Source organism: Sciurus carolinensis, chromosome 6 (genome assembly GCF_902686445.1).
Source record: "Sciurus carolinensis chromosome 6, mSciCar1.2, whole genome shotgun sequence".
Classification (NCBI taxonomy): domain Eukaryota; kingdom Metazoa; phylum Chordata; class Mammalia; order Rodentia; family Sciuridae; genus Sciurus; species Sciurus carolinensis.
Genome location: NC_062218.1, coordinates 126,676,860 through 126,690,235, shown reverse-complemented (window position 1 = coordinate 126,690,235; position 13,376 = coordinate 126,676,860). Strand labels below are relative to the sequence as shown.

At 40.0% G+C, this 13,376-nt stretch overlaps 1 protein-coding gene across 1 annotated transcript; it reads right to left on the bottom strand.

Annotated features, from left to right (window-relative positions):
* Window positions 1-8,181: 8,181 nt before the first annotated feature.
* Window positions 8,182-10,909, bottom strand: Hnrnpa0 (heterogeneous nuclear ribonucleoprotein A0). Its single transcript, XM_047556968.1, has one exon. It carries the CDS (start codon window positions 10,609-10,611, stop codon window positions 9,700-9,702), a length of 912 nt encoding a protein of 303 aa, XP_047412924.1. The 5' UTR covers window positions 10,612-10,909; the 3' UTR covers window positions 8,182-9,699.
* Between the last annotated feature and the right edge of the window lie 2,467 nt (window positions 10,910-13,376).

Genomic DNA, 13,376 nt, shown 5'->3' with positions numbered 1-13,376 from the left:
CAGTCCTGCCTCACAATTTTTGTCTTCCTGATCCTTTACCTGGAATGTTCTTCTAAATATCTACCTTTTGCTCATTCCATTTCCTTCAACTCCTTGCTCTAATGCCACTTTCTCAGAAACCTACATATACTACCCATTTTAAATTGCTCTATGCTCACAACACATCCTGCTTTGCAGTACTCCCAACCCCTCAATTTTTTCCATACCACTCATCTTCGAACATACCATATAATTTATTGTTGTATTGTCTCTCCCCATTAAAAGTTCTATGAGGGTTTGGATTTTTGTTTCTTTTGTTCTCTGCTGTATTATCATGGCATCATCAAGCAGAAGAAAAATAAAATTTAACCTGATGGCAAAAAAATAGGAAGACATTGCATTTCAGATATGCAGGGAACACCCCTAACAGGTGAGGATAGTGACCTAGTAGAAACGACCAGGTCTTCTCCAAGGGTGATGATATGTAGGAGACCAAGTAATTAGAAAACATCGAGGGGATTAAACAAATTTCACTGAAGAGATGACAAAAGATGATACACTCAAATAGTTATTGAAGTTTTAATAGAAGGAACTACTTACGAGGGTATCAGCCCAAGTTAAAGGAAATCAACAAGATTTGACAAACTATTTTGGGATTAGGAAGCCTGATGGAGCAATAGGAGACAGTGATTATCACAAGCCAGAAAAGACCAAAGCTGTAAGAGAGGGACAAGGGAACAGAACTGTGGACATCAATCATCTGTTGCTGAGTAATTTTATTTAGGGAAATGAAGGAACAAATATTTTTACCTCCACTTCACTCACCCTCCAAAAACCACCTACTGGTTTTTCTCACAGTGTAAACCAAAAATGAATGAAGCCAGAGAGAAGAATATGCAGTTCTTTAGGAATCCGTCTTACAGGAATACAGTGGGAGAGAGAGGTGGAAAGTGGATAAGGAAGGTAGTGACCTTTTTGTAAGGCTATAGGCAAGACAGAATGCTTCTATGTGCTACCTGCATCTTCAACAATGTCCAAACATTTTCTCTGAACCCCCTCCTTTCTATTCCCAGTGTCACCTCCATCCTCCTTCTCACACAGTAATTTTGATTCAATTACTCCCCTCTCCCTTATTTACCAAATACCCAATAATTTGCCAGTTATACATATCATAATTTCCCTCAAATTCCTTCAGTGTATTTCTAATGCTAACTGTGTTCACATTCTGATTCTCTTTCCTTGTTAATAAGGGTTGTCTTAGCAGTCTTACTACCTGAAACATCACCCACTGCCATTTATTTTACTCAGTGCTACTGGAATAACCTTGAATTCGTTTCAAAACAATTACTGTAGCTCAAAAACCTTTAGTGACTTCCACTGCCCACTAAAGTCCAAATTCCTTAGCCTTCTACTTAAGATCTCAGTAACAATGGTTCCAACTTACTTTTCCCAAATTAATTCTCATAACTCTTTTATCCTTAATACACATTGCTAGTTATTTGGAAACCAATATTTAGTGCTATAAGAGTATGACCACAGATTATTGACACTTGACCCTGTATCATTTCACCAGTTGGGTAGCCTTGGAAATATTTACTTAATGTTTCTGAGATGAGCTCCCCAGCTACCTTCTCTGCAGAGGGTTACTGACTGACTCCAATGAGAACACTTGTAAATGTGCCTTCCATTGTGTGTAGCCCGTAATAGGCATACCTCTCTGTGTTCCTATGTCTCTGCCAATTTGTTCTCTACTTGAAGTGTCCTCTTTCTTCTCTTGCCTCTCTGTGAGACTAATAAGGTTATACATTTTATCCACCACATGCTTTTCTTGATCCTTTTTCCTACCTGGAAGTTACCTCTCCCCAACATTCACATTCATTTTTACCTTCTTGATAGTTAACAATTTACAGCTAACAAGATTTACCTCTCTCCTCTTGGGTTAAAGTAACAAAGGTTTAGGAGGCTCCCATTCCTCAGTCAACAAGTGAAGGGAAAAGCCTAAATACCAAGTTACTAAGAGTGCAATATGGACAACGTATGTGTATATATCACAACTCTTTTCAAAATAGTTATTAATATCATTTACTGTGCAAATACTATATGGTAGGATGAGGGTGAAATAAAGATATATCTTTTGTGAGTCAGTCATATCTCCCTATCATGGGGCACACTATTAACATTACTGTTTACCAGAATTTATAATAAGCCCTTTATGTGCCTTCTTATAAACCCTGTAAGACAGGTATTACATAATCAGTCTCTTTCTCATCTCTTTCTCTTCTCTCCCTCCCTCCCCCCCCACCCACTCCCCCCTCTCTCTCTCTCTCTCTCTCTCTCTCTCTCTCTCTCTCTCTCTCTCTCTCTCTCTTGCTCTCGCTCTTCTTTTTTTTTTAAGAGATAAGAAAATGAAGCTCAGGTCAATTTATACTAGGTCAGAGCTGGAAAGTAACCAGGTCTGGAATAGAACTTGGTCTACTCGATGCCAAAATTTATGTCCTTAAGGACTATGAAATCAAATGCTATGAGGCAAATTACATTTGCAACATAAGCATCAAAGACAAAAGGCACCTTTCATTTGGTGTCAAACTAACAACCAATTAGAGAACATAATTTTAATCAGAAAATGTATATTCAAGGCAATAACTTCTATTTGGATGGTGTGAACAATCTTAAGACCACAATGCTGAAAAGTCCCATCATTTTATAAAAAACTAAATCAACTACAATGTTTATCCCACTGCTATGCATCTGCAAATCACAGAAGTGTTCTGCACAAAGGTGCTCAATAAACATCTGATGAAACTGATGGGAAATAAACATACTGTCTAAATGGCACAAGTTCATATTAGCCAGTTTTAGAGCAGGAAATGACACTAATCTATTTCAGAATCAAAAGAGCTAAAGAAAGTCAGCCTGGGTAGAGAAGTTAAGAATTCTTAGCTGGGTACAGTGGTGCATGCCTGTAATCCCAGCAGCTTGGGAGGCTGAGGCAGGAGGATCACAAATTCAAGGTCAGCCTTGGCAACTTAGCAAGACCCTGTCTCAAAATAAAAGGAAAAATAAGGAGGTTGAGGATATGGCCCAGAGGTACAGTGTCACTGGGTTAATCCCAGTAAAAAGAGAGAGAAAAAGAAAAAAGAAGAAAATGCCTACCTAGCACAGGCATCTTCTTGAATCCTTTCCCTCTCTTAAAATTCAAATCATGTAGATTCAGATGAGTTTTTTTAAATGGGTGAAAAAAGTTGAGATACTCAATTGCCCTTTTTAGCCTTTCTAGTTTGAAATTCCTTTTTAAATAACAGCTTTCAAATACCCTTTTTATAATCAATGTTTTATCTTATAGCATTTAAATTCTCACTTTCAGAGCATATGAAGTTCACCCAAAAGCAGGTCCAATGTAAAACACTAATTTTTCAAACCGGATTTGTGCCTCTTTATGGAAAGAGCCATAAATTCTACTTCCATAGAAAAATCTTCTACACATTATATTTAGTAAACAGACTAAATTTAAGCCTAAGAATACCCACAATATGCCAAACTCAATTTGAGGCTAATAATCCATGCCCATTTATCACTTTTCAAACTATCTGTACTTTCCCAAAATCACACAACTATTAACTATTTTAAAATGAAATTTGGAATAACAAGTATAATAAATTCAGTTTCGTTTTTATCAATTTTCATAAATCACCACAAAATTATTTTTAATAAAATTAGCTATTTAGTCAAAATATGGAGAGTACCTAACAAAATTCAAAACAGCAAACACACTGCTGTCTGCAATTTAATAATGGTCTCCAAAAGTGAGCCTCTTTATTAAGCTACAGCAATTCATAAGTTGTTTCAAGTCACAATTTTTGAATCTTCATAAGTAGCTCCAATTTGTGACTTATGAAATCTACAGTGATTATCATTTCAAGATCTCAAATGATTTATATTTCTACCACTGAAAATACTTTTAAGTTTTGCTTCCCACAGCCAATTTGCTATTAATACTCAGGCAAAAAAAAAATCACAAAATAATAAAAAGTAAAATGGATGATTTTATTTGTGATGTAACAGGTCTTTGTGATGTAACAACCTAAGGGGAAAAAAAGGTATAAGGAACCCAAGGCTTTGTCCTCTGCATTTGAGCATAAATCATAGAATGCCCTTTTCAAATGTCAAAACTAGTCTAAATGCATTCTCTGCATTCTACTTGCCCCACAGTCACTACAGCTCATGCATCTGACAAAAATCCCACCAAAATAAACTGTTGGCACCTGGAAAACAGGGCTTGGTCCTAATATTCAATAAATTTCTGTTGAATACACTTAAGAATGAATCTAAGAGTTCCTCTCGAAGATTGTTAATAAATACCAAATAGAACTAAAAAACAAAAGTATCAAATTGAATAGGACCTAAGCAATTATATAATAGAGGAAATAAGTTGACTTACCAAGGTTACAAGCAAGATCTGAATCCACATTTCAACTAGAAATTCACATTTTTGGTGTTGTTCACCTCTGATGCAGATGAAACCTCTCCCAGTATACCCTTTTTTCCAGACTGCTTTCTGTATTCTCAAGAGATCTTCTTCAGAATATTTAGTAAATAATTTTAAAATTCAATTAAAGACAATTTCTGCACTGAAAAACCTCTTAACACACAACTGGAATATCATGCCACAAACTTTAGTGAGGATAAACTAGAAAAGAACAAATGGCATATCCATGAAATAATCCCAAGCCTCAATGTATAGTCTCTTCAGAAAATAAGGTCATTAAGGCTTGTTTTTAATTGAGACAAGTTACACATTTTAATTGTCTTAAATGAAAATGAAAACAAAATTGGGGGAGGGGATTTATAAAACAAAATTGAAATATTAAGACTACAGAATACCCAAAATTCCTTGTAGGGTTCTCACAGATTTCCTGGACACTTTAACAAATGGCTTTGGTCAAGCTTTTATCTTCTCTTTTTTCCTCTTTATTTTGTTCTAAATGGTAACCCAAATCCTGCAAAAGGAGCTTTAAATTATAAGTGGAGGAAAAACCAGAAATGTGCTAATCAATAAATCATGGTGCAGCTAGACTACGTACCATACAGGTATATGATAGAGCAATACGTACAAGTAAAGATGTCTTTGATGTAAAATATACATTTATGCATATGAATATTACATATATATAAAATGATCCTACTTTTGTTCTTCAAGAGAATATGTGTGTATGTGTGTGTGTGTACATGAAAATAAGATCTTATAAGAAAACAAACCAAAAGTTATTTCTGGACACTGAAAGTTAAAGTTGCGTCTTACAAGATGACTTAAAACTAAGCTAAAAGATCTTTTCTTATTCTCAATAATTACACAATCTTGGGTATATTACCTAAGTTATATGTCTGTAGCTAATATGCAAAATAGAGCAACAGGATTCCTTCATAGAATTACTGGGAACAAAAATAAGTGAAATGATGCATATAAAGTACTTACCACAGTGCAATGCACATAGCAAACAATACTATTCTTCGAACTAATGAAATTTAAGTGATAAATGCAGACATCATATGGAAAAATTGGGAAATACTCTGCAGGAAAACTACTGGAGAAAACAAAAGGGGAAGACAGCAATACAAAGGTTGTCATAGATCACTAATACTACATTATTATATATAATCTAACTGAAATTTTTTCAGTAAAATTTTGTTAGTTGAATTTAGCAAGACTTTAAAAAAGCCAAATAAGTATGTACATTTTTCTGTGTGTATACTAAGACTTGAAAAATACTTGTATCAAGAAATGCTGTACTCTCATCTAGCACTTTTAACTTGAGTAGCTATTGCATCAACTAAGAAGTATGCATTTGATGAGAGAGTACATAGCTGCAAGGCTAACCATCACCTCATTATTCAAAATAGCAAGAAATGGAAGAAGTCCACCAACAGAACATTCTAAGTTGTGGTAGAAACTATGCTATGGAACATTATACAGGCATTAACAAGAATGGATAGGTCTACTTGTCTTGATATGCAAGAATGTTTATGATAAAAATGGCAAAAATATAATCCCATTTTTAAAAAATTAACGTAGATGCACACAAAAAAGGATGTAGTTGGTTATACACCAGATAGTGATTACCCAAGAAAGAGATTTGCTCCTATTAGGATTACTTACTTTTTTCAGTCTGGTTTATAAGCAGTTACTAAATCTTAACTTTAAAAACCAGATCAGCCCCAAAAAAGCAGTGAGGTTTCTGTATTTTATGTTCCCCAGTAATACTAAGTGTGACTTGAAATGCAATCCAAATGTTATACAATTTTTTAAATAAAAAAGTAGAAATTACATTTTTTAGGCCTTATCCACTTTCAAGGAACTTTTTACTGGAAAAGATATATACAATGTTTTTTTCATGAAACCACCACACATCTAAATAACCTGCAAAAAGACACTAAGGAAAAAGCATCCCTAGTCTTTGTTGTCCTGTTTCAAAAGGCCAAAACAGAACTGAGAGGAAATGTTTCCCAATGATCATACTGAAACAGTGATAAATTGGTTAAAATGGGAGACTTACCCTTTAAGTATAATGTCTTTTGGAGTAAAATCCATATACTGTCTAAATGCAGTTATGCTCAAACCAATCTAGTACCCAAAACCCCACTTTCGACCAGCAAAGACACAAATCAAATTTAACTTAAAACGTAAATTCTGAGCTTAAGCACACTTAAAAGATAAATAAAAAAACCTACAAACCAAACAACTGACACCGTCACCTTTGGTCTTGGGGGAAAGAATCATAATTCAATGATCACAATTCAAAATTCTCAAGTATCCTTAATCCTTTAACCTTGCTTAAAAACAAAAATATCTGAATATGAAAGGTATGTTCCAAATCACTAAGTTACAGAAGGTAACAATTAGTGTATTCATTCAGATTTGAGTCAGTTCTACAAACCTTAAACATTTGTAAACTTAAAGACCCAAAATTATTACCATCCTTAAAAGACCTTTACACTACTTTCAACAGATTACTTCAGAATTTACACTAAAAAAAGTACTACAAATACCAAAAATATTTACATTAGGGAGACAATTAAGAGGTTCACTTTTATCTCCCAAATTAGATTCAAACAAGGCACAAAAATTATACTCAATATTGACAACATTCTGTACCACCTCCTCTAACTCTCAAATCTTTAGTAATGTTGATTAGTTCTCACAAGAGAAAGGAAACTCAAAGCAGTTGTTTCCACCCATTCACCCACCCAAAAAGCCCTGCAATCCAAAACGTTCACATAAACACTCACAAAAGGAACCCAAGAACAAATACCACTATGCTTTTTCCTTCACTAGATGCCAGTCCAGACTATAGAAATTTTTAAGGGTAGATATGATACCAAAGTGTTTATATACCATGAATAGAACAGTAAGTTGATTTTCTAATTAACAGGGAATCTTTTTTGCATAATGTCATTTGCCAACTATTTGTGTCACTATTTTGGGACTACAAAGTCACAATATGCTTATTAGACTTAAAAAAAAAACTCAAAAAAATGAACTAGTCCTACTGACCCAGAAGTAGACCTTTCCACCAAAACTAAATCAAGGATAATGCTTAACAAAAACACTGAAAATTTTAAGCAGATCATTTTCTGAATCTTAACAGCACCCCCAGGAAGCTAGACCAAATTTCAAGCCTAGCCCATGTGTAAAAATACAAAGCAGAAATTTAAGGAAACTGTAGATCTATTTGAGAGCAAAGGATTTCACTCAATGTTTTTCACTTCTTTCAATGTACAAACATCTATCCCATTTGTCAGAAAAATGTTATTTGTACCAAGAATTAACTATGCTTTGTCAAAGCAACTACTGAGAAGCCATAACCTAGCCTAGCAATCCTGACATCTCTTCAAAAGTAAAGCCCCAACAATTCTAAAAGTTTTGGCAAATTAGACCTTAAGAATTAGTGACAATTAAAAATGGGTGAACATTAAAATATTCTTATACTTTAAAACCCAGTAATCTTCCCAGAAAGTTTCTTAGAATCTATCTTTGGGCTTCCAACTTCAAGATGAGTCCAATATTTTAAGCTAACATAAAATCAAGTTAAGTATGCTAGATTAATAGGTACTCTGAACCCGCCCACCAGGTTATACATACTCTCACTCAATCATGTAAAGAATTGAATTCTTTATTTGTGATATCCATAAACGTTGCTATTCTAGATTTCTATCCAGGAAGGCAATTTTCTCCTATTATTTTTTTTTTTTTATAAACAACAACTTGAATTCTATTGCATGAAAGGGCTACAAATATACATTTGTTAACCAAGCAGAACACAGATATTTTGATTTACAACTTGCACCTAAGATACCAGTACACACAGCTGGTTCATTATTTATCATAGCAATTTAGGGCTTCTGCCCAAGCTATGTATAGCAGTTTACATTTTCAAATCTCATGTAAAAAGGATGACTGTGATAGGGACTCATAACTACATTCCTGTGAAGCCCAACTTAGTTACAAGTAAATGTGTAACTTCCAAGTTTGCACAGATTTTTGATGGCAAAACTTCTAAATCTGATGCAATTGTCCTGAACAGATTTAACAAATCATTTTACAGCTATACTGTCATTCTGCCATTAGATGGTGCTACAAAGATTGGGATAAGGATTTTCATGAAGACAACAGTTCAGTTATAGGAAAAAAACGTTTTTAAACCTGCTCTGAAAATACAAAAATGCATTTAGTGAGGGTAAAATATAACCCTTATTTTTAACCATTTATTACAGACAAACCAATAAAAGGGATGAAACTAGGCCATCTGAAAAATTTTAAACAGTTTATATGAATGAAAACACATGCTTAACACAAACTATTTCGTTTAGAACTACACAGTACATACTTTTAAGTAAATTCTCATAGAAAGTGACCAACCATGGCAAGATGATAAGCAAACTGCTTAGTACAAGAGATGGATGCACAGAAACTGAAAAGGTTTTTTAAATGCCACATCCACCACTTCAAAAGTTTTGCCTGTAAGGGACAAAATTCAACACGTCACTAGCTGGGCAACAGGAAAAAGAAAAAAAAAAAAAAAAAACCCACAGGACCTTTTTAAGTTTCTCTAAGTACACATCAAGAACTAACACGAAAATCTCAACTAATATCCCTTAAAACGGTACGGAATGGATCCTAGAAAAAAAATGTTAGACATGTACGGTCAAACACAATGATTTATTAAAAATAAAACGTAAAAATGATTTTTTTACATATGCTTCCAAATTTCAGGCATGGGATCCAAGTAGGTTTCATAGAAAACGCTGTAGCCAGGTATCAAGTCCTTACAACAAAGTAAACTACCCCCCTCCCCAACCCCCGCCCAGGTTTTGCTACAGAATCAGCAAGTTCACTCCCTCCCCCCAAAAAAAAAACACAAATTAAAACAAGACATTTTGCTAGTATAAAAACGACCAAGGTCCAAGTAATAATAAAAAAATAGAGTCCATCAATGACTGTAACACAAAAATGTGTATGTGGGGCCGAGTCCATTCTCGCAGAGAGAGACAAGAGAGGTGGCAGGCAAGTGGGGGAACACCCCCAAGGGTAAGCAGCCTGAGAAGCGGCTCCCCCAAGGGCAAAATGGGGAAGGCGGTGGGAGAGGAAAGGGACTTAGGAGTTGACCCCACCTGGGTTGTTGAAAAGAGCTACCCCTATAGCCACTCCCAGGCATTTTGAATTTTTTAGAAGGAGCTGCCTCCATAGCCACCCCCACCGCCATAGCCGCCTCTGTAAGGTCCACTGTTACTGCGACCGCCCCAGCTGCTGCCTCCGCCGCCACCGCCGCCGCTCTTCATCGGCCCGTAGGAGGACTGGTGCTGGCTGTAGCTGCCGAAACCGCCGAAGCCGTTCCCGTAGTCGCTGCCACCGTAGGACGAGCCGCCTCCGCCGCCTCCGTAAGCGTTGTAGCCACCGCCGCCACCGCCGCCGTAACCCCCGTAGCTGTTGTAACCGCCGCCGCCGCCCTTGGACAGGCCGTTCTGGTCTCGCCCACCGCCGCGGCCCCGGCCACCCCGACCGCCGCGGGAGGAGCGGGAGCCGCCGCCGCCGCCGGCGTGGATATCCTCCTTGGGGACCGCCTTCTTCACCTCCACGCGGTGGCCCTGGATGGGGTGGAACTTGACCACCGCGGCCTTGTCTGCCGCGTCGTGGTTCTGGAAATACACGAAGCCGAAGCCGCGCTTCTTGCCCGACTGCTTGTCGGCAATAATCTCGGCCTTTTCCACTGTGCCGAACTGCGAGAAGTGCTCGATCAGGTCGCCCTCGGCCACGTCTCCCTTAAGGCCCCCGACAAAGAGCTTCTTCACCTTGGCGTGGGCGCCGGGCCGCGCCGAATCCTCCCGGGACACCGCCCGCTTCAGCTCCACCGTGTTGCCGTCCACGGCGTGGGGCGAGGCGGCCATGGCGGCGTCGGCCTCCTCCACATTGGAATAGGTCACGAAGCCGAAGCAACGGGAGCGCTTGGTCTGGGGGTTCACCACCACCACGCAGTCCGTCAGAGTCCCAAAGGCCTCAAAGTGGCCGCGCAGGCCAGACTCACTCGTCTGCACGTTGAGGCCGCCGATGAACAGCTTACACAACTGGGAATTCTCCATCTCCACCGCCCGGGCCTTCCCCCCGCCCTGCGAGCTCCGAGGTTTCGCCGTCGCCGCCGTTATCGTTAGCGGAGGCCTCTTCACAGTTCGGGCCCAGCCGTTGCTGGAGCCGCCACCGACGGGGAAGGGAGGAAGGGAAGGGGAGGGAAGGAAGGAGAAGAGGAAGGGGGAGGGAAGGGGAGAGGTGCCGGCTAGAGGGCGAGCCGAGGAGACTGGAAGACAACCAAGGCCGCCGCTACCGCCACCTCCGCTCCCCTATCTGGGCACCACACAAAGAGGCCGCTGAACGCGCGCGCACCCTCCCCGAGGCGTGCGTCACCAGCGACGTACGGCAGCCCAGGGCTGCCAGCCAATCCCCGCCTCGTTCTCCTAAGTCCCGCCTACCGCGCCGCAGCGCCGCTCTCGCTCACGGACTCCCCGCCCTCCGCGGTCTATTCAAGCCCTTGGCCTGCTCTGCTTCCACCGCTTCTTCTACCGCCCGGCTTTCATTCCTGGGAGCCCCAGTATACCAGGACAAGGGACCTTCCCTGCGCTCCGCGCACCCCCGCGATTCATTTTCTTCCAGCCCCGCGGCTGTTCCCACTGATTCTTCCCCTCCCCTTTCCTTATCCCCTCGCCCAACTCCGCAGTGGCGTTCGCGCCAGCCCCTTGAGAGACATGTCAGTTCAGCCAATCACCGCGATCTCCTTGCACCCACTTCCGTTTTCGGCGACCGCTGGACGGGCGCGCTCCCCGGTGCGCGCTTCCCCCGGCGCCCCCTGGGTGCGGATCCTGCCTGTCACCCCCGCGCCGCCTCCCGCCTATGGCTAGACGGGGGAGGGTATGAGGGGCGCGCTGAGGGCCGTTCCCAACGGATGCGGCCTGGGGCGCCACGCGCGGGCTTTTTGAAAACTTGACTGTTGGGTGTGGGGGTCTGTATCTACCCGCCTCGTCTGGGTCAGCAGGCTACACCTGGCGTCCCCGCCCCTCCTGTCGGCACAAAGATGGAGGGCAGAGGCCTGGTCCAGAAAGGCGGTTATTAACCGTTTATAAGTGGGCCTGACGCGTGGTTGATCTAAAATTTTGACACGTGTCCGGGTGCAAAGCGAACCCGAGGCCGTGTGAGACAGCGGCGCCAAAAGCACCTCAGACTTTGTGGCCCAGAAGAGATCCTATATCCCCAGCCATCCTTGAACCCTAGCGCAAAACCTCACAGTTCCCATTTGCAAGCTCCAGCAGACATTTTCAATTCACCTCCATGAACCTTTTAAATACTTTGTTTAGATCATCTATGCGCCGCTTCCTTTCAACTAAAATGTTAGCTTTTTAAAACGGTGTATCAGACCGAATAGATAACTATTCTTTGCAAAGATGACACACCCAGTAACTAATTGCCTTGAGTATCCTCACTCAGGCGGGAATACAAAATATAGATTTTTTTACAGCTTCCATTAATTGAACTGTTGGGGTATCAACAAGCATACATGGGATGGGACTTAATCATATGAAGTGTTATGTGACCAACCACCTCCAAAGCCATGTGGTAAATACTGAAGAAGGGGAATTCATATCCTAAAGTATTACGACATAATTAAGGGCAGAGGTGGATGTTGCACTGAATCTCAAAGTCAAAGACTAGATAAGATCTCTTTAGGGAGTCTATCTGAGCAAATTTTGAAGGAAATTGTAAGCTTCAAGAGCAGATGGTTTGGGGTAGAAATTAGAAGCAAGGTAGGCTGAGGGTCTTTAATATTTTCTGTCTTAAAACTTAGATTGAGGTATTTGAATGTTATGAGTATATAAATGGGCTTAAGGTTTAGGGGAAAACTGGAATCTGGCTCTACCACTTACCTTAAGAACATTCAGTTGTGTAACTTTGGACAAGCTACAAAGTCTTTCAAAAACTATAACCCACTGGGCACAGCTACTCAGGATGTTGAGTCAGGATCTTTTGAGCCCAGGAGTTCAAGGCTATTCTGGGCAACACAACCAGACCTTATCTTAAGGGAGAAAAAAAGAAGAAAGAAAGAAAAGAAAAATAACCAATTTTATTATCTTAAAATGGAACTAATAGAAGACCTCTTCCATGTGGTAAAAATTAAATGAGATTTTGTACTAAACACTATGTGCACCAATGTCTGGCAACATAGTAAGTGCTTATTAAGTTTGGATCTGGATTGTCCCTGAAAGGCTCATGTGTTGAAAGTTTGATCTCCGCCAATACAGAGGTGAGGCTTTGGGGCAGTGATTGGATCATGAGGGCTCTAATCTCATCTGTGGATTAATCCCTGAAAGCTATATCTTGTCCCAAGCCCTTCTTCCTTCTGCCTTGCCCTCTAGTCTAAAGCAGTGGAACCAACCAACCCACATGGAATTGAAACCATGAACCAAAATGAATCTTTCCTCCTTTCAGTTTGTTTTTCTCAGGTACTTTGTTAACAGTGATAGAAAACTAACACAGTGTGGAATTTATCCAGTGGGAATATGGCAATAAACAATAGACAAAAATCTATCCTCATGAAGCTTACATTCTAGTGGGGAGAAGCAGACAATAAACAAACAAGAATGATATATGGCATGCTAAATAATGATAGGTCCATTGAAAAAACTGAAAGAGGCAGGGATAGTAGGAAGCTGTTAGCATATACACACAAATCAGGTTTGCTGAAATTTTCTACTTGATTGATAACAAAGGGGAAAATAAAAGGATACAGTGGAATCTGTAAGCATAAAATGCCAACATGATAGAAGAAAATCCAAGAAATGGAACTCTCTCAGATGGGTTG